At 41.2% G+C, this 27,743-nt stretch overlaps 1 protein-coding gene across 1 annotated transcript in view; it reads left to right on the top strand.

Moving 5' to 3' along the window:
- Positions 1 to 5,547: 5,547 nt before the first annotated feature.
- The window catches only part of LOC115111587 (bone morphogenetic protein 1-like), a 56,074-nt gene continuing 33,878 nt past the window's right edge, over positions 5,548 to 27,743 (top strand). The window contains exon 1 of the mRNA XM_029637775.2: positions 5,548 to 5,857. Coding sequence (XP_029493635.1) covers positions 5,713 to 5,857 — 145 coding nt within the window. The 5' untranslated portion in view covers positions 5,548 to 5,712. The remainder of the gene's footprint in view (positions 5,858 to 27,743) is intronic.

Here is a 27,743-nt window from a genome sequence, read left to right as displayed (position 1 = left end):
CGGGCATGTGCTGACCAACTGGCAGGTGTCTTCACTGACATTTTCAACATGTACCTGATTGAGTGTAATACCAACATGTTTCAAGCAGACCACCATAGTCCCTGTGCCCAAGAACACAAAGGCAACCTGCCTAAATGACCACAGACCCGTAGCACTCACGTCCGTAGCCATGAAGTGCTTTGAAAGGCTGGTAATGGCTCACATCAACACCATTATCCTAGAAACCCTAGACCCACTCCAATTTGCATACCGCCCAAACAAATCAGATGATGCAATCTCTATTGCACTCCACACTGCCCTTTCCCACCTGGACAAAAGGAACACCTATATGAGAATGCTGTTCATTGACTACAGCTCAGCGTTCAACACCATAGTACACATCTGCCATGCTGATCCTCAACACTGGAGCTTCCCAGGGGTGCGTGCTCAATCCCCTCCTGTACTCCCTGTTCACCCACGACTGCATGGCCAGGCACGACTCCAACACCATCATTAAGTTTGCTGACGACACAACAGCCTGATCACCGACAACGACGAGACAGTCTCTAGGGAGGAGGTCAGAGACCTGGCCGGGTGGTGCCAGAATAACAACCTATCTCTCAACGTAACCAAGACTAAGGAGATGATTGTGGACTACAGGAAAAGGAGCACCGAGCACGTCCCCATTCTCATCGACGGGGCTGTAGTGGAGCAGGTTGAAAGCTTCAAATTCCTTGGTGTCCACATCAACAACAAACTAGATTTGTCCAAACACACCAAGACAGCCGTGAAGAGGGCACGACAAAGCCTATTCCCCCTCAGGAAACTAAAAAGATTTGGCATGGGTCCTGAGATCCTCAAAAGGTTCTACAGCTGCAACATCAAGAGCATCCTGACCGGTTGTATCACTGCCTTGCACGGCAATTGCTCGACCTCCGACCGCAAGGCACTTCAAAGGGTAGTGCGTACGGCCCAGTACATCACTGGGGCTAAGCTGCCTGCCATCCAGGACTTCTACACCAGGCGGTGTCAGAGGAAGGCCCTAAAAATTGTCAAAGACCCCAGCCACCCCAGTCATAGACTGTTCTCTCTACTACCACATGACAAGCGGTACCGGAGTGCCAAGTCTAAGACAAAAAGGCTTCTCGACAGTTTTTACCCCCAAGCCATAGGTCTCCTGAACAGGTAACCAAATGGTTTCCCGGACTATTTGCATTGTGTGCCTCCTGGCTCGCAGTCGACGTCCCACCCCTATTTTACCATGCTGCTGCTACTCTCTGTTTATCTTATATGCATAGTCACTTTAACTATACATTCATGTACATACTACCTAAATTGGCCTGACCAACCAACCAGTGCTCCCGCACATTGGCTGCTCGGGCTATCTGCATTGGGTCCCACCACCCGCCAACCCCTCGTTTTACGCTCTGCTAATCTCTGTTCATCATATATGCAGTCACTTTAACGATACCTATATGTACATACTTCTTCAATAAGCCTGACTAACAGGTGTCTGTATATAGCCTTTGCTACCCTTTTTTCAAATGTTTTATTTCTTTACTTACCTACACACACACCCACACATACCTTTTTTTCCGCACCCATTGGTTAGAGCTTGTAAGTAAGCATTTCACTGTAAGGTCTACACCTGTTGTATTCAGGTGCACGTGACAAATAAACTTTGATTTGATTCTTGACACACTCAAAACGGTGCAGCTGGTACCTACTACCATGGTACCTACTACTGTTCAAAGGCACTTAAATATTTTGTCTTGCCCATCACCCTGTGAATGGCACATACACAATCCATGTCTCAAGGCTTAAAAATCCTTCTTTAACGTGTCTCCTCCCCTTCATACACAGATGGAAGTGGATTTAACAAGTGACATCATAGAAGGATCATAATTTTCACCTGGATCCACTTGGTTATTAGTCTGTCACGAAAAGAGCAGGTGTTCTTAATGTTTTGTACACTGTATATCCTCTTTTTCAGTGATGACCTAATGATGATCGTGATGACTGAATCATGCCAGATGCCAAATGTGATGCCATTATCCTGAACGGGGCTATGATCTGACTATTCAGATATGTAGATATGAGTTAGTTTATGTACCCCCTGCCCTTACGTCTACTCCCACCCCAATGCAGCAGAGGAACACTGCATTACGTAAAGGATTCATTCCCCATTGTTTGAGATGACTAGCTGTGTAGTGGATGAGTCTCCATTCTGCTACAGGCATTCTCCATCAACCCAACTGCCATATGTTGAGAGTTGAGGGCTTACATTATTGAAGGTATTTTGTCACATTTTGTAATCCTCAGCATCGTTGAAAAGGATAGCCCTAACAATTATTTTCTGTATGCTTTGTTCTGTAACTCCAGTTGGGTCAATTAATTTATAATTTGACCTCTATCTCATGGGAGGAATTATATAAAGCTTTTTGGCCTGGCAAGATGTTTAAAAAATATGTGTGGGACATTGTTCGCATTTATTAATAGGTGGACTACTCCTGTGTTGTAAATATGTATTTACAGATCAAACATTTTACTTTTAAACGGAACAAGAGCGAGGTGAGAGGACGTGATTATTATCACAGAGGTTCACTATCATTTTGAGCTTTTCATGTAAGTTTGAATAACTCATCATTGGCTAGTAGTGAAGCATTGAACAAGCACATCATTATCTTCATACGTTATTCTTCTGCACTGTGTCTTCATTACACACATGGGTAACAGTCAGACAATATAGAGGAGAGAGTATGTTTTCGCTCTTATATAAGCCCAGCTTTGTCTGTGATAAACAGGGGATAAGTAAGCCAGTCCTGAAGATAGCCAGAAACTGCTGTTGGACTAACTTCCCCACAGTTCATGGTCATATTTATTCCTTCAGGCAATCCATGTTTCACTCCTACCACAATGCCACATGAGTGATCTATAATGTGGGCTGCAAGTGTTTGTCTCAAACACACTTTCTACATTAAGCTTTGTATGTGGACACCTGCTCGTCAAACATCTCATTCCAAAATCATGGGCATTAATATGGAGTTGGTCCCCCTTTGCTGCTATAACAGCCTCCACTCTTCTGGGAAGGCTTTCCACTAGATGTCAGAACATTGCTGGGGGAACTTGTTTCCATTCAGCCACAAGAGCATTAGTGAGGTTGTGCACTGATGTTTGGCAATTAGGCCTGGCTCGCAGTCGACGTTCCAATTCATCCCAAAGGTGTTCAATGGGGTTGAGATCAGGGCTCTGTGCAGACCAGTCAAGTTCTTCCACACCGATCTCGACCAAGCATTTCTGTATGGACCTCACTTTGTGCACGGGGGCATTGTAATACTGAAACAGGAGAGGGCCTTCCCCAAACTTTTGCCACAAAGTCGGAAGCACAGAATCTTATAGAATGTCATTGTATGCTGTATCGTTAAGATTTCACTTCACTGGAACTAAGGGGCCTAGCCCGAACCATGAAAAACAGCCCCTGACCATTATTCCTCCACCAAACTTTACAGTTGTCACTATGCATTTGGGCAGATAGCATTCTCCTGGCATCCGCCATACGCAGATTCGTCCATCGGACTGCCAGATGGTGAAGTATGATTCATTACTCCAGAGAACATGTTTTCACTGCTCCAGAGTCCAATGACGGTGCACTTTACACCACTCCAGCCAATACTTACCATTGTGTATGGTGATCTTAGGCTTGTGTGCAGCTGCTTGGCCATAGAAACCCATTTCACGAAGCTCCTGATGAACAGTTCTTGTGCTGACGTTGCTTCCAGAGGCATTTTGGAACTCTGTTTTAGATTTGTGTATTGTTTTGAATTGTTAGATAGATACTACTGCACTGTTGGAGCTAGGAACACAAGCATTTCGCTACACCCGCAATAACATCTGCTAAACGTGTATGTGATCAATTAACATTTGATTCGATTTTTTAGTGAGTATTGCAACCGAGGACAGACGATTTGTATGCTCTTCAGCACTCGGCGGTCCAGTTCTATGAGCTTGTGCGGCCTACCACTTCGCGTCTGAGCCGTTGTTGCTTCTAGACATTTCCACTTCACAATAAAATCACTTACAGTTGACCGGGGAAGCTCTATCAGGGCATCTTATGATGGTGCCACGTTGAAAGTCACTGAGCTCTTCAGTACGGGCCATTCTACTGCCAATGATTGTCTATGGAGATTGCATGTCTGTGTGCTCGATTTTAAACACCTGTCAGCAACGGGTGTGGCTAAAATAGCCGAATCCACTCATTTGAAAGGGGTTTCCACATACTTTTGGCCATGTAGTGTATTTTACATCTCCAAAACGGACAAATTTGCTTGGTTGCTTCCCACGCTTACTGAGTGAGACCCCCACTTACTGAGAAATGATTCAGGCCACATTTTATCAGGATCTTTGTGTCAAAATGCCACTTGTATTTAGTCAACACAGCTCCATCCTGTTCACTCCTAAATCACTGGGATGAGACACCTGACAAATCAAATGCTAACTCAGCAATGACAAATCAAACGCTAACTCAACTGTCTTTGCAGACTGATCTACATGTTTTTGCAAACTTTGAATTGTCTACATTGAGTTTGCACAATTGATCATTTTATTTTTGATCTTTTACATGTTTGCTGTCGAGTCATTTGTATTCAGTTAATAATGAAATAATCAATCTGTGTCATCCTTCGTGTTTACTTTTAGATTACAAATAAATTGTGTTTTTCTTTGCAAGTAAAATATGACAATTCCATGTGTTGGCAACAGGTGGCGCTCAACTCAGTAAAAACCATTACTGTTTTAACTCTGGTTCTTAATGATACACAGTATGAGTTATAGCTCCCTTTTTATTTTTCTAAATTAATATTTCCTTTTGTCTCTAATTGCATAGTTAATTTGATATCTGATTTATAGATTTCATCAAGTGATAATAAGGCTGTGGTATCTTAGTCACATCTATGGAAGGGTTCTGGCTTGTGTCTGGGGTAGGGGGAAGCCTGTTTGATAAACAGCTTCATGTTTCTTTACAACCAGACACAATACATGATGAACTGTGTGACTTATAAACCACCTGAGTAGAATAGTGATGACAATGCCAGCCAGGAATAAAAGTGTGTGTGTGCAAAAGCGTGCGTGTGTGTCAATCCATCTCCATTGGCCTTTCTTTATATTAACTATGGGAGCAGAGGGTGTGATCATTTGGGATGATGAAACACAAAATGTTATTTGTAACTTTGTAATGATAGGTTTTCGATTTACTTACTTTCAAATTACACAAATCAAGTCAAGTTTATTTCTCATATGCACAGGAACACAAAAACATAAGACTGGTTGCTCTTAATTTTCCAGTATTGACCATGTTGAAATGAAATGTGTTTACACAATTCAATCATGTTTGTTAAATTGAGGGATTATAAATAATGAAAGACTAAGATAAATAACTATTTTACAGACGAGTAGGTACGGGGTCCCATCGCTGTGGCTCCTCTCCATAGATCCCAACGTGATGATGTGCCACGATCACCGAAGTTTGCAGGCAAATGCACTAGCCCGGAGCACTAGGGAGCGAATCACTGCCCCATAATCAAGACTTTGTGGAGAGGCTGAGCTCTGATTTTAAACCCGCCCTCCGGAGAGATCTAATTTCCCCAAAACCTCCCATTTTCTCTCTCTCCTTCTGTCCCTTTTTCTTTATCTCTTATTTTTCGTCTTTCGCTGTAACCTACCCCCCACTCACGAATCATGGATCTCACAACGAGATGTTTGTTTCTTCTACCCTGCCTTTGCATGATATCTGCGATCGATTTAGAAGCAATAGACACAGGCTACTATGTGGAGCCTACTGCCACTTCAGATGTTATCGACTATAAGGATCCCTGTAAAGCTGGTAAGATTTTGGAACGCTATTTACCTCGTTTATGTGGACCTCAAACATGCCACGAAATGCTTTTTGTGTGTCTGGAAGCTTGTGGTCAGTGAAGGAAATGCATTTGGAGATGACAGCGGTGAATCGAGTTTTAAAAGGTATAAGAATATTTTATATTTCTTTATTTTTTACCTATTGTCATAGTTTAGCTGATTCACGCGTTGAACATAACATACTGTTGACATAGCTAGTGGTGGAAAGCTGGCACTCGTTGAAATAAAATAAGGACAATGTCATTTCTCAGGGTATAATGTTAAAGGCATGGAAGAAAAAAAAGTTTTGAATTTTTACTGGAACATAATGCAAACATGTTATTAGTTTAAAAGTTGTGTCATGTCTTTATAGAAAGTATTTTTGATGTATGATCTTTCTGTGTAGTTAAAAAATATGGTATTTTTAGAATAGCCTATTTAAAGAGATTTTAAGGAGTTATAGCCTAACTTGGAAGAATAAAGATCCATTGGAGAGCACTAAATAACCACCTATTGAACTGTCATTTGAAACTATTATAATCCTTTCTAACGATCTTACGTTCACTTATTAAGTAGGCCTTGATCGTGAAGAAAAACGCTGCATTTTAGTATGTTATGAGGCTCCAGTGTTACCCACTTGGTTTTGTCATTCCGCAAAATGACGTGCATTTAATACTTCACCGGCTGTTCATGTGACCACTGAAAACAAGCAGCTGGAGGGGGTGTTGTAATGTAGTCCACACCTGGTCTATTTTATCCTCCTGTATGATCTCCAGTTCTGACCACTCTAAATCCCAATTCTGTTTACATTAATTGGGAGCCTATGTGATCTTCTAAATATACACTACACGACCAAAAACATGTGGACACTAGCATGAAAAACAGGCCCACACCATTATTCCTCCTCCAACACCAAACTTTACAGTTGGCACTATGCATTAAGGCAGGTAGCGTTCTTCTGACAAACCCAGATTTGTCCATCGGACTGCCAGAGGCTGAAGTGTGATTCATCACTCCAGAGAACGCGTTTCCACTGCTCATGAATCTAATGGCTGCCAGCTTTACAGCCGACGCTTGGCATTGCACATAGTGATCTTTGGCTTGTGTGAACCTGCTCGGCCATGGAAACCCATTTCATGAAGCTCCCGATGAGCAGTTCTTGTGGTGACGTTGCTTCCATAGACCGTTTGGAACTCAGTCATTTGTGTTGTAACCGAGGACAGAGGGTGTTTTTGCATTTCAGCACTCGGCGGTCCCGTTCCGTGAGCTTGTGTAGCCAACCACTTCGTGGCTGAGCCGTTGTTGCTCCTAGACGTTTCCACTTCACAATAACAGCACTTACAGTTGACCGAGGCAGCTCTAGCAGGATGAACCAGACTTGTGGAGGTCTACAATTTTTTTCCTGAGGTCTTGGCTGATTTATTTTGATTTTCCCATTATGTCAAGCAAAGAGGCCCTGAGTTTGAAGGTAGACCTTGAAATACATCCACAGGTACACCTCCAATTGACTCAAATTATGTCAATTAGCCTATCAGAAGCTTCTAAAGCTATGATATAATTTTCTGGAATTTTCCAAGCTTTTTGAAGGCACAGTCAACTTAGTGTATGTAAACTTCTGACCCACTGGAATTGTGATACAGTAAAATAATCTGCCTGTAAACAATTGTTGGAAAAATTCCTTGTGTCATGCACAAAGTAGATGTCCTAACCGACTTACCAAAACTATAGTTTGCTTACAAGAAATTTGTGGAGTGGTTGAAAAACAAGTTTTAATGACTCCAACCTAAGTCTATGCAAACTTCCGAATTCAACTGTATATATTATTTTAAAAGCAGCCAACAAGTGCTCACCATATGTGGGAACTCCTTCAAGACTGTTGGAAATGCATTCCAGGTGAAGCTGGTTGAGAGAATGCCAAGAGTTTGCAAAGCTGTCAAGTTCAAAGGGTGGCTACTTTGAAGAATGTATAAAATGCCAGTTTTTGATGTAACACTTTTTTTGGTCACTACATGACTCCTTATGTTTTATTTCATAGTTGGGAAGTCTTCACTTCTATTCTACAATGTAGAAAATAGTAAAAATCAAGAAAAACTATTGAATGAGTAGGTGTGTCCAAACCTTTGACTGGTACTGTATATATATCTTGGCTGTTGTTTGTTTACGTGGTATTTCTCTTATCATATGGATATTCTCCCATAGCCTAGGTTGTAGGCATAGCCGCGGGAAGTTGTGGTGGTGAGGGTGCTGCAGCACCCCCTGAAAAATCGGAATAAAAAGAAAACAATATTATGCACTGTGCCTTAAACAGTTCTGCATTAGCGATTCGATATAGCCGTCTCTAGCGTGCCGGAAAATCTCAGCACCCCCCTCCAGCAGAGGCAACAACAAGAAACGTAGACTAAAATCATGTTTACCTGTAAAGGCTGGCTTTAGGACCATGCAGAGCATTGGAGAGCAGCCTGTGCGCCTTTTTTGTGTCACTTTTAGAAAGCAGAGGGCAGAGACGGTGCCATTTCCTTTGCCGATAAGCTGTTTAGACAGTGTGCTGATGTAACATAACTTTAGTCCGTCCCCTCGCCCCGACCCGGGCTCGAACCAGGGACCCTCTGCACACATCAACAACTGACACCCACGAAGCATCGTTACCCATCGCTCCACAAAAGCCGCGGCCCTTGCAGAGCAAGTGGAACCACTACTTCAAGGTATCAGAGCAAGGGAAGTCACCGATTGAGACACTATTAGCGCGCACCACTGCTAACTAGCTAGCCATTTCACATCGGTTACACTGATTGCTTTGAATTTGATGTTGGCATTTGAACTTGGTCTTGTAAGCCTTGTTGTAATCTGATAGCCAGAGGTTCATTTTAATTGGGAGGAGGGGAGTCCTCCTTTTTTGAAACCAAAAGCTGTTTTATTGCTATTAAAATATAGGTTGTGATAGCTGTAAGCCTAATTTATTATTTTCATTTTTTCACCCAGCAGGCTAGTGCAATTTTGGTTTCATGTAGGCCTATAGGTATGAAAATAAACAACTGAATAAGAGCATTTCCCAAAAATACATGTCTTGTTTATGGCTTCGAAGACAATAACAATTGCAGGCTATAACAATGTGCATTGTCATGCAGTGACAGAATGATAATTGAGATCATGCAAATGATTATCTAGTTGGGCTAACTTTTTTTTTTACTTCTCGCTATAGCTGGCAGTACCTACAGTTGAAGTGGGAAGTTTACATACACTTAGGTTGGAGTCATTAAACTATTTTTTCAACCACTCCGCAAATGTCTTATTAACCTACTATAGTTTTTGCAAGTTTGTTGTGTCATGCACAAAGTAGATGTCCTAAGTATTTTTTCCAACAATTGTTTACAGACATATTATTTCACTTATAAATCACTGTATCACAATTCCAGTGGGTCAGAAGTTTACATACACTAAGTTGACAGTGCCTTTAAACAGCTTGGAAAATTCCAGAAAATGATGTAAAAAAGGTACAGGTACAAAAAATCTATCTCCACAATAAAACGAGTCCTATAACGACATAACCTGAAAGGCCGCTCAGCAAGGAAGAAGCCACTGCTCCAAAACCGCCATAAAAAAGCCAGACTACGGTTTGCAACTGCACATGGGGACAAAGATCGTACTTTTTGGAGAAATGTCCTCTGGTCTGATGAAATAAAAATAGAACTGCTTGGCCATAATTAACATCGTTATGTTAAGAAGTAAAAAGGGGGAGGCTTGCAAGCCAAAGAACACCATCCCTACCGTGAAGCACAGGGGTGGCAGCATCATGTCTGCTTTGCTGCGGGAGGGAGGGACTGGTGCACTTCACAAAATAGATGGCATCACGAGGATGGAAAATTATGTGGATATATTGAAGCAACATCTCAAGACATCAGTTTATGCTTGGTTGCAAATGGGTCTTCCAAATGGACAGTGACCCCAAGCATACTTCCAAAGTTGTGGCAAAATGGCTTAAGGACAACAAAGTCACGGTATTGGAGTGGCCATCAAAAAGCCCTGACCTCAACCCTATAGAAAATGTGTTGGCAGAACTGAAAAAGTGTGTGCGAGCAAGGAGGCCTACACACCTGACTCAGTTACACCAGCTCTGTCAGGAGGAATGGGCCAAAATTCACCCAACTTATTGTGGGAAGCTTGTGGAAGGCTACCCAAAACGTTTGATCCAAGTTCAACAATTTAAAGGCAATGCTACCAAATACTAATTGAGTGTATGTAAACTTCTGACCCACTGGGAATGTGATGAAAGAAATAAAAGCTGAAATAAATCATTCTCTCTACTATTATTCTGACATTTCACATTCATAAAATAAAGTGGTGATCCTAACTTACCTAAGACAGGGAATCTTTTCTCGGATTAAACGTCAGGAATTGTGAAAACTGGGGTTAAATATATTTGGCTAAGGTGTATGTAAACTTCTGTACATCATCATCCTCTGCCTGCATCCCTACCTGAAGCCTACCTGCCTCTGCTGTAATGCATTTCCACCTCTCGCTCTTGCTTGTCCATCTTCCTGAATTAACAGATCATTCTTGCTGGAAAAACGTCATTTAAATATGGCTAATTATTTAGCTATAGTGTGGATGTAGGGCTGTTTTTGTGTATATTGAGCACCCAGATGTTTCCCTCCCCTGGCGATTAATGCAGACAGGCAAATACAAAAATGAGCTGGGTACAGACATTAGAAGGAATGGTGATAAGCGCACCAGACAATGACACTGTCATAGTACACTGTATGCGCCGTTCCACAAGGGTGACTTCATATAGCAGGGGGTCTGCAATCTTTTTCAAATGAGTGACAATTTACAATTTACAATTGATCCTACAATTTCTAAAGATCTGCCAGGTATGATGCCTACCTGTACCGAGGCACTGTCCATTCAGCGGTGCTGAATCACGAACACTGCCTTAATGTGTAGATTTTTCATAATTCCCTGGTCGAGTTGTTTGTCTTTGTCCTTGTCGATCGTAGGCCTAAGTAATTATTTTTATGTATGCCTTTTATTTCAATGCATGTGCAGGATTTTTTCTGGCATAGTGTCAATCTCAGCCTTGATAGCGTGTATTATGCATCTATTTCTTCATGTTGCGCTGTTCCCCAGTCTGTGGAGCATATGTATGAGGTTGAGTAGTGCATTGTACATGCCATTTCACAGACATTTAAACCTAATATTGACGTGATAATATCGGGGACATTCTTTTTTTTTTTTTTTTTGCTGTTCTCCAAATAGCATTATATTGTTTTAAAATTGTGTATAAGTACAGTAAATGAGCTTCAACTGGCCATACCCTAGGTTTAGCTGAGCTGCACTACCCCCGCCCCCCAAACGTTGGCTATTGTTGTAGGGGTCCTTCATTTATAACCCAGGCAAGATGTGTAGCCTAATTAAATCCAATCAATATATTCTGATTACACCATCCTCTGGCTAGTTTATTTCTACAAATATGACAACATTCAGAACCGAATAGGCATGTATATTTTGTGTGGAAGAGCATATCTCAGTTGTCATCGTAATAAACAATGTGCTGTGAATTCACTGTCTCCCAAAGTGTCTTTGGTGAATTTCTAGAGATTATTTTCCCCATCTGCTGAAGGCATTTAGTTTACAGACAAGAGACATGTCTCCTGGTACTTAAATTGTTTGGCGCTTGTGTCGGTCTCATTCTCGCTTGACAGCATCATGCAGATGAAGGGTATGTGTAAAGTCCTTCATGTCCCTGTTAGTTCAGTCCTCCTCCTCCTACTTCTCCTCCTCTGTCTTCATTTATCCTCAGTCCAGTGGCCTGGATTCTTTGTCCTGTTTTTCTATGGAGAAGAAGCTGGGTTGAGCATGATCCCAGCCACTCTATTTGGGCAATTCCACGATAACGGAATTGCGCTGAGACTAAGATTTTTCACTTGCAATGTATGCAAAACCAATGATTTCAAAGTTTAACAAACCATATAACTCTATGATCAAGGACTACTTTTAAAAATGTACAATGAACATTTGTCAAAAACACATTTACTGGAAGAGCTGTGCAGATGCAAAGTTGGGACAGAATTTCGGTAATATCTCCCTCTGTTTTTTTATTTGACCACGTTTTCCAAAACTTTTAAATATCTGCTCCGAATTAAGTTTCAAAGATGTCTGCAGAAATGATTGGGTATCAGCTATGACATGACACCTTGCGTTTTAAAAATATATATATTTTGGTTATTGAACTACAGTAAGTGAAGTGGATTTACAACTGGTAACATAATTGTGGTAACGGATATTCATCATGGGTCCCTGATCAATACTACACAGAAATGCATCATTATGGATTTGTTGCATGTCATTCTCTTCATGGTGATGTATCCTAAATAGGATTCAGTACAGCACATTATAGTGTACTCAGCTCTAGTGTTCTCAACTGTATTGTAATAAGCTCTACTTTTGTTCTTCTTTACTGTACTGTGTTGTCCAAGCATAGCCATCTATGATTGCTTCTGATTTGGTGGAGGATGCTGGTTATAGAATTACATAGGAAAGAGATGGGGCTCATGGGTAGGTGTCATTAAGAGCTGGGAGAGGTCGCGTTAATTTTTATTTTTTTATTTTATTTAACCTTTATTTAACCAGGTAGGCCAGTTGAGAACAAGTTCTCATTTACAACTGCGACCTGGCCAAGATAAAGCAAAGCAGTGCGACAAAATCAACAACAGAGTTACACATAAACAAACGTACAGTCAATAACACAATCTATGTACAGACTGTGCAAATGTAGGGTGGTTGGCAATAAATAGGCCCTAGAGGTGAAAATAACTACAATTTAGCATTAATACTGGAGTGATAGATGTGCAGATGATGATGTGCAAGTAGAGATACTGGGGTGCAAGAGGGTAAGTAATAATATGGGGATTAGGTAGAAGGAAAGAGATGGAGAGAGGGTTCCAGACTAGAGTTTTAATCACTTAATAATTCATAAACATAATGTATATCAGTGAAAACACAAACTAATTGATAGGTCCACCTTTACTTGTTACTTCTGTGAATGTTCATTATCTTCCCTCCTCATATGGGAAAGAGAAATTAGAAAATATCTTAAAGATATGAATTTCAAAACACAAGGCAATGTTTCTTAAATTTACAGAAGGCAGAACAAATTATCCTAAACTAAATATTGATATTAGTTCAACATTGTGTGAATTTATATATGCCTTAATTTAAAAAATATATATATACATACATACATACAGTTGAAGTCTACGTACACTTAGGTTGGAGTCATTAAAACTAGTTTTTCAACCACTCCACAAATTTCTTTTTAAAACAAACTATAGTTTTGACAAGTCAGTTAGGACATTGACTTTGCATGACACAAGTCATTTTTACAACAATTGTTTACAGATAGATTATTTCACTTATAATTCACTATCATAATTCCAGTGGATCCAAAGTTTACATACATTAAGTTGACTGTGCCTTTAAACCGCTTGGAAAATTCCAGAAAATTATGTCAAGGCTTTAGAAGCTTCTGATAGGCTAATTGACATCATTTGAGTCAATTGGAGGTGTACCTGTGTATGTATTTCAAGGCCAACCTTCAAACTCAGTGCCTCTTTGCTTGACATCATGGGAAAATCAAAAGAAATCTGCCAAGACCTCAGAAAATAATTGTAGACCTCCACAAGTCTGGTTCATCCTTGGGAGCAATTTCCAAACGCCTGAATGTACCACGTTCATCTGTACAAACAATAGTACGCAAGCATAAACACCAAGCATACTTCCAAAGTTGTGGCAAAATGGCTTAAGGACAGCAAAGTCAAGGTATTGGAGTGGCCATCACAAAGCCCTGACCTCAATACTATCGAAAATGTGTGGGCACAACTGAAAAATCGTGTGCGAGCAAGGAGGCCTACAAACCTGACTCAGTTACACCAGCTCTGTCAGGAGGAATGGGCCAAAATTCACCCAACTTATTGTGGATGCTTGTGGAAGGCTACCTGAAACGTTTGACCCAAGTTAAACAATTTAAATGCAATGCTACCAAATACTAACTGAGTGAATGTGAACTTCTGACCCACTGGGAATGTGATGAAATAAATAAAAGCTGAAATAAATAATTCTCTCTGCTATTATTCTGACATTTCACATTCTTAAAATTAAGTGGTGATCCTAATTGACCTAGGATTAAATGTCAGTGATTAAATGTCAGGAATTGTGAAAAACCGAGTTGAAATGTATTTGGCTAAGGTGTATGTAAACTTCCAACTTCAACTCTATATAAAATATATATATATAAACTCTTAGCTTTCATTTGACACCCAATTTGACATGCTCCTATGAACCTCACATGTTGGTGCTCATGGGCCCTTTTACATAGAAATGACCAGAGGCAGAACATAATAAAAGTGGTGTTTTGCAATACAGAATCCATCACACACACACACTGCTCTAATTTCGTATAGCTTGTTTATACTTTTCTTGTATGTTGTTAAGGCATGATTACGTGAGTTGTTTTTTACAGGGGGTTCAAGAGGTTGCTTCCTCTACTTTCTACACAGATCTGTTTACAGGAGCAACGTTATCAGTATTTGTCATCTCAGTTGTCCAGGCAAATTGTTTAACTTACAAATAGGAAAATGTGGGATCTGACTCATGGTTAGGAGCCCCCTGGAAGCAGAGTAAATCAATCAGTACAAGTGCTCCAAGTGGGATTCCTAAATGTAAACAAGTATGTCTTCAAATCAAGTTTGAATGGGCTGGAATTAAGGATGCAACATGAACAAAAATGTGCAGTGTTTTCTGAAGATCAAAGGTCCGAGGTGTCAGTTTTTTGCTCGTTGCTTATTCCATTGACCTAACATGATATCTTTAACTTGTCTAGATGGAGCAAATTACCAAAATTAAACAAACAAATGTCAGGAAGTCATTTCTTGACATATTTTAATAGTGATGGTAGACCAGTCCCATCATCATTTGAACACTGGGTTAATGTGTTCACACATACCCATGAGCAATGTTAAGGACAGGTTCTGAAAAGACGGTTAAGTACAACTCCCACCCATTTCTAGCCTCCGCCCCATTTCAGCTGTCTCACTCAAACTTCTTCACTCAATGACTCGCTCACTGACTTACTCACGCTCTCTCGCAAAAGGTGACAACCACTGTCAGCAATCGACAGTGGTGTTGTGTTCCTTCGCTAGTGCCTGTATCGATTTTTACTAAAGGATACCATTGCATTTAGTCAATTTGATAGCAGTCTGCTGCTTTCAAGGTTAGCTTTAGGTCAACAGTGGTTAGTGCACTTGCAAGCTTACAAGATTAATAAATTGTTTACTTGAGAAAAATATTATTGCTAACATTACAAATGGATGAATATAAATTGTAAATGTGGAGAAAATCCATTTAAAACCGATAGTTATCTGATGGAAAATGCCTTAGTTCAGAGCTCCAACCATGGCAGCATCCTAGCAACTTGTTTACTGTAAGAACCTATTAAGATTAGGTCCACTCATTTTATATATAACAAAAAGAGTGCATTCTATAATTCTATATAAGAAATGCAAGTCACGCTCAATGCCTCCTGTATTTAAATCATGATAGATCTTCAAGAGAGCAGAAACTGACTTGACATTTGAGTTTGCATTGTGGGGTAGATGACTTAAATCTACCAAGGAGCTTCTTTCAAGGGTTGAGTCTGTTGGATTTGAAATCATATATCCTTCTCATTTGTATTCTGACATCATTTCATTTGAAGTCTGTGGGCTACAACAGGCTTTGCCCTCCGTTTGAGCTCCTCTGCTGTAAGCGTTACCAAGAGACGTGCTGTAGCCTATAGGGAGGGTGAGGAGGAGACCAGCCTCAAGCAACAAGCAACCCCCTGCCCTCGCTTATGCAAGTGGTTTTCCTGTCTCCCCCACCTCTCTCCTCTGACTGTCCCTGGCAGTTCCCACAGACTGTACTGTAGGTCATTCACGCCATGCCAGGGCAGAGCTGCTGGAAGGTGGAGGGCAGGCTGGGCAGACTGGCCACGCCAGCGTAAGGTGAGTGAAGCCCATTGGCAGCTTACCTAGGAGCTGTTAACTGGCCCTGAGGGTTGCATGCATGCAGTCAACCCAAGCCTTTAATCATCCCCACCGTTACTTCTGCATTTGACTATGAGCTAGTCTCTGACTTGATAATAAACAATGGATCCTGGGTGATAGGGGATGTTTGGAAGGCAGCTGTCTATTCTGATGTCTTTGTCATCTGAAGAGTCTAGTTGGGTAATTCCCTAATTAATTTCAGGTGTCCTGAGTTGTTGATAGTGTGACCCAGAGGGAGCTTGTATCTTGAGGCCATGTTCTCTAAGAGACCTCACATGTGCTACTCAAGGGTTCGAAACCTGGATATTTAAATCACAGAATATATATCACTCCTCAAAAAATGTGATCCCAGCGGGTAAGGTTATTCTCAAACAGATCTAGTGAAATATTACTTGTGTGATTTAGACAGCAAGAGCCAGATGTTTGTCATTGGGAGAGAATTTGATGGTTGATTTTATATTAGTCAACAAAACAAAAACATCTAAAATATCAGCGTTGTTGTAAACCAATTGTTTTTTAATGTCTGTTACGTGGTTTGTTGATTTAGAACTAAACTCTCCATCTCTTATTTTTGGAGAAAAATGCATTTAAACGCTATAGTCTTTGTAAATGACATCATAAATATGACTGGTGGAGTTATGTCATACATGCAGCTAACAAAACTATATGGAAATGTGTGCCTATTGCAGCATTACCGCAAAAATGGAAGAGGCAAGTGAAAGGGGGAGAAAGTAAAGAACTGTATTAAAGACCGAAATTGGTTAAAGAAAAATGGTTAAAGTATACCAGTTTAATTTAAGGACCAAACAATTAACAGCTGTGGCATATATATATATATTACAAAATAGTTGGGAAGAGATTTTCGATGTACTGATTCCATGGCATATGGATTATGAACTAATGCACAAAATAATGCTGGATTCAAAATGTTTAGTTTTTGCATTTAAATTATTATACAACATTCTTGCAACCAATAGAATGTTATATACTAACGTTACCGTTCAAAGTTTGGGGTCACTTAGAAATGTCCTTGTTTTTGAAAGAAAAGCAAAAAAGATTTGTCCATTTAAAATGACATAAAATTGATCAGAAATACAGTGTAGACATTGTTAATGTTGTAAATGACTATTGTAGCTGGAAACGGCTGATTTTTATGGAATATCTACATAGGCGTACAGAGGCCCATTATCAGCAACCGTCACTCCTGTGTTCCAATGGCACGTTGTGTTAGCTAATCCAAGTTTATAATTTTAAAAGGCTAATTGATCATTAGAAAACCCTTTTGCAATAATGTTTTCACAGCTTAAAACTGTTGTGCTGATTTTAAAGAAACAATAAAACTGGCCTTCTTTAGACTCGTTGAGTATCTGGAGCATCAGCATTTGTGGGTTCAATTACAGGCTCAAAATGGCCAAGAAACAAAACTTTCTTCTGAAATTCGTCAGTCTATTCTTGTTCTGAAAAATGAAGGCTATTCCATGCGAGAAATTGCCAACAAACTGAAGATCTCGTACAGCGCTGTATACTACTCCCTTCACAGAACAGCGCAAACTGGCTCTAACCAGAATAGAAAGAGGAGTGGGAGGTCCCGGTGCACAACTGAGCAAGCGGACAAGTACATTAGAGTGTCTAGTTTGAGAAACAGACGCCTCAAGTCCTCAACTGGCAACTTCATTAAATAGTACCTGCAAAACACCAGTCTCAACGTCAACAGTGAAGAGGCGACTCCGGAATGCTGGGCTTCTAGGAAGAGTTCCGAAGAAAAGGCCATATCTCAGATTGACCAATAAAAAGAAAAGCTTAAGATGGGCAAAAGAACACAGGCACTGGACAGAGGAACTCTGCCTAGGACAGCTTCCCAGAGTCGTCTCTTCACTGTTAACGTTGAGACTGGTGTTTTGCGGGGACTATTTAATGAAGCTGCCAGTTGAGGACTTGTGAGGCGTCTGTTTCTCAATATATACAGTTCCAGTCAAAGAGTTGGACATACCTACTCATTCCCGGGTTTTTCTTTATTTGTTCTATTTTCTACATTGTAGAATAATAGTGAAGACATCAAAGACATCAAAACAATGATATAACACATATGAAATCATGTAATAACCCAAAAAGGGTTAAACAAATATATTATATATATTAGATTCTTCAAAGTAGCCACCCTTTGCCTTGATGACAGCTTTGCACACTCTTGGAAATAATGCAGCCAATCACATGGATGGAATCTGCAATATTAATGCTGATCTACCCCCCCCCCAAAAGAAATACAAAAAATAATAATAGTAAGTAGAACTTCTCCATTTAGTTACTATTGGGACCTGCTTCTAGAAAGCTCCCAAGGCAATTAGTTATCTACAGGGTATGCAGTCATGCATGGAAGATGGAACGTATACAAACCAGCCCACACATAATGTAGTTTAGATCAACAGGTTTGCTCCTGTAGTTTTCAGGTGATTAGGGTGCCATGGTGTGGTCATAATCTAGGTGCATTAGTGGGAACAATATGTTTGTTGTCAATGCTAAGAAATAACAAATGCTCTGGGAGTGCTCATTTAAATGACTCAAAGCATGCCTAATTAAGCAACAGTATTGAGAAGCTAAACCAGCAAAGAGGGAACTTATTTACAGTTCAGTCCCATTTGTCATTCATTTTGACTTGTCTGAATTATTCATTTGAGCTCCATTACTGGAAATAGTGTTTTCCCCACCTGTAGTTTCTTTAAAAGTCTCCTTTTAAATGTATTTAAAGAAGCTTCGATGTCTCTTCATGACACAATGCATATTTAAGCCTATCTCAGCTTGACTAATGACTATGACAATTCTAAAGTAAATTCTCTAATCTCTGATTTGTACTTTATGTAGCTACCACTCTTCACTAGCCATAAAAATGCATTGCAGAGATATGGCATATGAGTAATAACAGACATATGTTGCAATGGTTACATGATGATCCCCATAAAACTCTAATGATTATTTGAAAATATGGGAGTTATTGGATATGGGAGTTATTGGAGAACACTATGTCAGTCATGATTTTAAGATGACATTTTAGACATGGATAAATATGGGAAATCAGATCCTGCTAATGTTCCTGATGGAGTTTGAAATACGTTAGAAGAGACAGGCTCTGGACGTGTGGCTGCCTTCATGGTGTCAATAATAAGACTCTGGACTGATCTCTGCTGTGGTGCCTGAAGAGACTTCTAGGCTTTTATTGGAGCGTAATCCCCTCTTAGAATCTGGGGCTTTAACCTGAGGCTTCTCCGGAATCTCTCCGAATTACACCTTAGTTATGTTTTTTTCCCCTCCTGCCTTGGGCTCAAATTGCAGTGTGAGGAAGTATCAAGGTAAGCATTTGCTCAATGGAGTTGTTTTTCCAGAAGGAGAGGGGCACAATATTTACAAGACTCCCACCTTCCATAATACCACCAATCACCTCTTACTATATGCTTTTCATAGACTGTAACACTGTTGGCCTCACTATTCGTATTGCCTGGTTGTTTTGTTTGTATTTTTCTCTCAGGAATTTTAAAGATACAGCCACAGAAGGCACAATGATGCCTCATTTTTGACTCGACAACCAGTGTTACCCTAGTGTATACTAAGTGTAACAATATTAGAAAAAATGTGTTTCCATAGCTAGGACTAACAGTGAGGACAAGATGAGAATCGACAACCTCTGCATAATCAAAACAGTTGCGTTGTGGTGTTAAAGTTCACAGTTAGCCATTGTTATGTAAATGCAATCTGAAAAGTACCAGTGGCCTTGCTTTGGCCCCAAGTGAGAGCAGGTCTGCCGGAGCCATGGCCCATTGAGACACGGGTGCCGGCCCGCATAGATGGAAACAGAAAAGGCTGTGCCTTTTGGGTAAATCCTGTGTGGAAATGTGCCATGAGTGTAGGGTATCACCCTGCTGCCTCACTGTAGCCAACATGTGTGAAGTCAGATAGGGTTGGCATTCACTGAATGAAACCTGAAAAGTGATACTTGCCCTGTCATCAGATGGTAATCATCTTAACGCAATACACTATTGGCTGCCATTAGAATTCAAATGCATGTTTGTTTTCAAAACACCCTCACTGTGAAAGGCATTGCCATTTCATTGTAATGCATTTCAAGCCCACGTCAGCTGTTCTTTTCCACATCTCATCTCATTGATAGGAAAATATCCCCTTTTTTCAGGCAAACTGAGTACTACAGAAGTCCAAGTCTCCTAGTGATCCTACTTTCCTTTATGTGACAGTGGTGTTGGTTTTTAGAGGTTGTTTGTAGTTTTACTGTACCAGATGTGGTGTCCTGGTGGTCACACAGGGAGAATAATCAGTAAACAGTGTCAGTAAGGGTCATTTCCATGTAAAAGGATCTAAGAGCACCAACATGTGAAGTTCATAGGAGCATGTCAAATGGAAGCCAAGAGTCTTGTTTATTTTATTTTATTATTAAGGCCTATATACATTTTTCTACCATTTTCCATACTAAAAATTAGGAATAAGCAAAGGCTTAGGGAAATAGGGTCTTCGAAAACATCTACCAGAAAAAATATTTATGTATTAGAAATACATGTATTAGAAATACATCAAAACACAATGAAGTAGAAGTAAAGGAAAATGTCCACCTTCTGTAAGTTTAAGAAATATAGCCTTGTTACCAAAAACCCACATCTTTAAGATATTTTCTAATTGAGGGAGGGCAATAAAAGTTCACATAACTAGCAAGTAAAGTTCAAATCAAATCAAATTTGATTTGTCACATATACATGGTTAGCAGATGTTAATGCGAGTGTAGCGAAATGCTTGTGCTTCTAGTTCCGACAATGCAGTAATAACCAACAAGTAATCTAACTAACAATTCCAAAACTACTGTCTTATACACAGTGTAAGGGGATAAAGAATATGTACATAAGGATATATGAATGAGTGATGGTACAGAGCAGCATTGGCAAGATACAGTAGATGGTATCGAGTACAGTATATACATATGAGATGAGTATGTAAACAAAGTGGCATAGTTCAAGTGGCTAGTGATACATGTATTACATAAGGATGCAGTCGATGATATAGAGTACAGTATATACGTCTGCATATGAGATGAATAACGTAGGGTAAGTAACATTCTATAAGGTAGCATTGTTTAAAGTGGCTAGGAGGTCATAAGGTGAATGCACCAATTTGTAAGTCGCTCTGGATAAGAGCGTCTGCTAAATGACTTAAATGTTAAATGTAGTGATATATTTACATCATTTCCCATCAATTCCCATTATTAAAGTGGCTGGAGTTGAGTCAGTGTCAGTGTCAGTGTGTTGGCAGCAGCCACTCAATGTTAGTGGTGGCTGTTTAACAGTCTGATGGCCTTGAGATAGAAGCTGTTTTTCAGTCTCTCGGTCCCAGCTTTGATGCACCTGTACTGACCTCACCTTCTGGATGATAGCGGGGTGAACAGGCAGTGGTTTGGGTGGTTGATGTCCTTGATGATCTTTATGGCCTTCCTGTAACATCGGGTGGTGTAGGTGTCCTGGAGGGCAGGTAGTTTGCCCCCGGTGATGCGTTGTGCAGACCTCACTACCCTCTGGAGAGCCTTACGGTTGAGGGCGGAGCAGTTGCCGTACCAGGCGGTGATACAGCCCGCCAGGATGCTCTCGATTGTGCATCTGTAGAAGTTTGTGAGTGCTTTTGGTGACAAGCCGAATTTCTTCAGCCTCCTGAGGTTGAAGAGGCGCTGCTGCGCCTTCTTCACAATGCTGTCTGTGTGAGTGGACCAATTCAGTTTGTCTGTGATGTGTATGCCGAGGAACTTAAAACTTGCTACCCTCTCCACTACTGTTCCATCGATGTGGATAGGGGGGTGTTCCCTCTGCTGTTTCCTGAAGTCCACAATCATCTCCTTAGTTTTGTTGACGTTGAGTGTGAGGTTATTTTCCTGACACCACACTCCGAGGGCCCTCACCTCCTCCCTGTAGGCCGTCTCGTCGTTGTTGGTAATCAAGCCTACCACTGTTGTGTCGTCCGCAAACTTGATGATTGAGTTGGAGGCGTGCGTGGCCACGCAGTCGTGGGTGAACAGGGAGTACAGGAGAGGGCTCAGAACGCACCCTTGTGGGGCCCCAGTGTTGAGGATCAGCGGGGAGGAGATGTTGTTGCCTACCCTCACCACCTGGGGGCGGCCCGTCAGGAAGTCCAGTACCCAGTTGCACAGGGCGGGGTCGAGACCCAGGGTCTCGAGCTTGATGACGAGCTTGGAGGACACTATGGTGTTGAATGCCGAGCTGTAGTCGATGAACAGCATTCTCACATAGGTATTCCTCTAGAACTACCAATTAGTTAGTTTTTACTGAAATCAATTTAGTTTCTGAATTATTAAGTGATTAAAACCGATTTGGTAACAGAATTTCAGAAAAATTGGTAACAGAATTTCTGCAATTGAATTGGCTGAACCAATCAGTCGTCTAGGTTTCACAAGTTTGGACAGCACAGTACCGTACTCACAAACCATAGTCACCTGCTACTGTCCTCCCTTCCACTGGCGTACTGTTATGTTCAGCTGAAACTTTCTCTTTCTGTCATCTGATGGTCAAAGCAAGTGTGGAAAATCTGGACAATCCCTGTCTCTCTCCTCTCTCTCTCCAATGAATGTCACATCTCCCGGATCTTACCGACAGCAATTACAGTCCTCGAGGGCCTGATTGGTGTCACAGATTTGCCCCAGCCCCAGCTAACACACCTGACTCTAATAATCACCTAATCATGATCTTCAGTTTAGAATGCAATTTAATTAATCAGCTGTGTTTGCTAGGGATGGAGAAAAAGTGTGACACCAATCATGTCCTCGAGGACTGGAGTTGCCCACCGCTGATTTAGGCATTTACTGTAACCAACATCCTCACCCACTGTGCACGGTCCGACACCGGAAGTCCATGGACATTGAAAAGTAGTTTTCAATTAGGTTAGTCCGCCCTGGCCGTTTGGACCGGCCTTCATTTGGCCAAAACATATACTTCCATGATTGGTTCAGATTTAGTCTGGTCTGGACCAAATCCGAACCAATCATAGACGTCTATGTTTCACAAGTTTGGACAGTAAAGTAGAGTACAGTAAAGAAAAATAGTATAGTACAGCACAGTCCTGTATTGTACAGTAGAATAGAGTACACAGTAGAGCACACTGTAGTTGAGTGCTCAATGCTTTAGCACACTCCGCCAACCCTGATGTCCTTGCCGTGTCTGAATCCTGGTTTAGGAAGGCCACCAAAAATTCTGAGGTTTCCATACCCAACTAAAATAAATTCTGTCAAGATAGAACTGCCAAAGGGGGAGGAGTTAGCCTGCAAAGTTCTGTCATACTTTCCGGGTCTATGCCCAAACAGTTCGAGTTTCTAATTTTAAAAATGAATTTCTACAGAAAAAAAGTGTCTCACTGTTGCCGGCTGTAATAGACCCCCCTCAGCTCCCAGCTATGCCCTGGACACCATATGTGAATTGATTGCCCCCCATCTATCTTCAGAGTATGTTCTGTTAGGTGACCTAAACTGGGATATGCTTAACACCCCGGCAGTCCTACAATCTAAGCTAGATGCCCTCAATCTCACACAAATTATCAAGGAACCCACCAGGTACAACCCTAAATCCATAAACATGGGCACCCTCATAGATATTATCCTGACCAACTTGCCCTCCAAATACCCCTCTGCTGTTTTCAATCAGGATCTCAGCAATCACTGCCTCGTTGCCTGCATCCGCTATGGGTCCGCGGTCGAACGACCACCCATTATCACTGTCAAACGCTCCCTAAAACACTTCAGCGAACAGACCTTTCTAATCGACCTGGCCCGGGTATCCTGGAAGGATATTGACCTCATCCCGTCAGTCGAGGATGCCTGGTCGTTCTTTAAAAGTGCTTTCCTCACCATCTTAAATAAGCATGCCCCTTTTAAAAAATGTAGAACTTAGAACAGATATAGCCCTTGGTTCACTCCAGACCTGACTGCCCTCATCCAGCACAAAAACATCCTGTGGCGGACTGCACTAGCATCGAATAGTCCCCACGATATGCAACTTTTCAGGGAAGAACCAATACACGCAGTCAGTCAGGAAAGCAAAGGCTAGCGTTTTCACACAGAAATTTGCATCCTGTAGCTCTAACTCCAAAACGTTCTAGGATACTGTAAAGTAAATGGAGAATAAGAGCACCTCCTCCCAGCTGCCCACTGTACTGAGGCTAGGTAACATTATCACCACCGTTAATCCACGATAATCGAGAATTTCAATATTTCTCTATGTCTGGCCATGCTTTCCTCCTGGCTACCCCAACCCCGGCCAACAGCTCCGCACCCCCGCAGATACTTGCCCGACTATTATTTGCCGCCATTGTTGGACCCCTATTACCAGTCTGTTCAACCTCTCTTTCGTATCGTCCGAGATTCCTAAAGCTTGGGAAGCTGCCGCGGTCATCCCCCTCTTCAAAGGGGGTAACACTCTAGACCCTAACTTTTATAGATCTATATCCATCCTGCCCTGTCTTTCTAAAGTCTTCGAAACCAAGTTAATAAACAGATCACTGACCATTTTGAATCCCACCGTACCTTCTCTGCTGCGCAATCCGGTTTTCGAGCTGGTCACGGTTGCACCGCAGCCACGCTCAAGGTAATAAACGATATCATAACCGCCATCGATAAAAGACAGTACTGTGCAGCCATTTTCATCGACCTGGCCAAGGCTTTCGACTCTGTCAATCACTGTATTCTTATTGGCAGACTTAACAGCCTTGGTTTCTCAAATGACTGCCTCGCTTGGTTTACCAACTACTTCTCAGACCGAGTTCAGTGTGTCAAATCGGAGGTCCTGTTGTCTGGCAGTCTCTATGGGGTACCACATGGTTCAATTCTCGGGCCGACTATTTTCTCTGTATATATCAACGATGTCGCTCTTGCTGCGGGTGAATCCCTGATCCACCTCTACGCAGACGACACCATTCTGTATACATTTGGCCCTTCTTTGGACACTGTGCTAACTAACCTCCAAACAAGCTTCAATGCCATACAACACTCTTTCCGTGGCCTCCAACTGCTCTTAAACGCTAAATAAACCAAATGCATGCTTTTCAACCGTTCCCTGCCCGCACTCGCCCACCCGACTAGCATCACTACTCTGGACGGTTCAGACTTAGAATATGTGGACAACTACAAATACCTAGGTGTCTGGCTAGACAGCAAACTCTCCTTCCAGACTCATATTAAACATCTCCAATCCAAAATTAAATCTAGAATCGGCTTCCTATTTCTCAACAAAGCCTCCTTCACTCACACCACCAAACATACCCTCGTAAAACTGACTATCTTACCGATCCTCGACTTCGGCGATGTCATTTACAAAATGGCTTCCAATACTCTACTCAGCAAATTGGATGCAGTCTATCACAGTGCCATCCATTTTGTCACCAAAGCCCCTTATACCACCCACCACTGCGACCTGTATGCTCTAGTCGGCTGGCCCTCGCTACATATTCGTCATCAGACCCACTGGCTCCAGGTCATCTATAAGTCTATGCTAGGTAAAGCTCTGCCTTATCTCAGCTCACTGGTCACGATAACAACACCCACCCATAGCACGCACTCCAGCAGGTATATCTCACTGGTCATCCCCAAAGCCAACACTACCTTTGGCCTTTCTTTCCAGTTATCTGCTGCCAATGACTGGAACGAATTGCAAAAATTGCTGAAGCTGGAGACTTATATTTCCCTCACTAACTTTTAAACATCAGCTAACCGATCGCTGCAGCTGTACATAGCCCATCTGTAAATAGCCCACCCAATCTACCTACCTCATCCCCATATTGTTTTTATTGACTTTTCTGCTGTTTTGCACACCAGTATTTCTACGTGCACATCACCATCTGCTCATCTGTCACCCCAGTGTTAATTTGCTTGTAATTGTAATTACTTCGCTACTATGGCCTATTTGTTGCCTTACCTCCTCACGCCATTTGCACACACCGAGACTATTTTTTTGGCCAGGTCACAGTTGTAAATGAGACTTAATTTTTTTTCTATTGTGTTATTGGCTGTACGCTTGTTTATTCCATGTGTAACTTTGTGTTGTTGTTTGTGTCGCACTGCTTTGCTTTATCTTGGCCAGGTCGCAGTTGTAAATGAGAACTTGTTCTGAACTAGCTTACCTGGTTAAATAAAGGTGAAATAAAAAATAAATCAAATGAAAAAGTATACTAATAGTGCCGGGACGATACCAGTATCGCAATACTCATTAGTATCGTGGCACGGAAACAAAACACGAAGCGGATTTAACTTACTTAGCAAAACAGCCATGATGTTGGAAACAAACATCATTATGTTGTGATCCAGAGTCACATTTATTTTCCAAGTTTTAGCACACTATTTTACATACAGCAGGTTTTTAAAGAACCAAGGAGACCTACATCGCGTTTTCATTTTTGCCATGGAAAAAATATTGCGATACTGGTAGCGTCACAGCCCTACACTATAATGAACTGAACTATACTCCGCTGCAGGGCAATTTTTTTAAATGAGATATATATTATATACAAAAATTAAATGTTTTATGTTTATTGCTAGCTGCAACAGAATACCATTGTGGATACCATTTTTAAGTCTCTGCATCCAGTATGAAGGAAGTTAAAGGTAGTTTCACAAGCCAATGCTAACTACCACAATGATTGGAAGTCTACAGGAACAGTTAGCATGCTAGCTCTTCCTGTTTATCCAACTCTGTGCAAGCAGATAAGATAGTTATTTGAGAACTAACAATGAAATAAGCTATACAGTCAGGTAGAATTTTAAAAAATAAATAAAATGTTAATGGCCATTCAGACACAGCCCATTGAGTTTTGTTATAATGTTTGAGCAGAGGAACACAGCATTAGCCATGGCAAAATACATAGAATTGCAGAAGATTAGCTTCAAAACTGCTAAATGTTTTCTCAGCTCAGTCTATTTGTTTTGTTTTTATTGCAGAAATCTATCTATGCCGCCAATATATTTTTCTACTGAATAGACTGTTAGAATTTACACTTCCTCTTCCAATGAACTGTGTGGAGGTCAAAATTCATTAAAATAATGAAACTGTCTACCAACTATTAATTTTAAAATGTTGATTACTTTTACTTGCCATTATCGTTCACTTATCATCACTTGATGATACGTCACTCTGTATTAAATTTTTTGCTAACATATTCTTTTTTTCTTTTCTTTTACCCTTATTTTAACCAGGTAAATTGACGACTGAGAACACATTCTTATTTACAGCAACAACCTGGGGAATAGTTACAGGGGAGAGAAAAGGGGATGAATTAGCCAATTGAAAGCTGAGTATGATTAGGTGGCCATAATGGTATGAGGGCCAGATTGCGAATTTAGGGCTTAACTGGGCTTAACACCCCTACTCTCATGATAAGTGCCATGGGATCTTTAATGACCATAGACAGTCAAGGCACCCGTTTAACATCCCATGAGGGACGGCACCCTACACAGGGCAATGTCCCCAATCACTACCCTGTGGCATTGGGATATTTTTTTTAGACCAGAGGAAAGAGTGCCCCCTGCTGGCCCTCCAACAATCCTTCCAGCAGCATATTGTCTCCCATCCAAGGGCCAACCAGGACCAACCCTGCTTAGCTTCAGAGGCAAGCTAGCAGTGGGATGCAAATTTGGTCTTGTTTGGTGTCGGAGCTCATTAAAACAATAGCAAGTGTGTAGAATAATACCCAAATATGTAAATTAGGATATTGCATATTTCTACCTTTTTTGTGTACCTATTTAAGATACATCACCATGAG

The sequence above is a fragment of the Oncorhynchus nerka genome, linkage group LG27, assembly GCF_034236695.1.
Source record: "Oncorhynchus nerka isolate Pitt River linkage group LG27, Oner_Uvic_2.0, whole genome shotgun sequence".
Taxonomy (NCBI): domain Eukaryota; kingdom Metazoa; phylum Chordata; class Actinopteri; order Salmoniformes; family Salmonidae; genus Oncorhynchus; species Oncorhynchus nerka.
The sequence above is the reverse complement of the archived record's forward strand: the minus strand, read 5'-3'. Positions and strand labels throughout refer to the sequence as shown.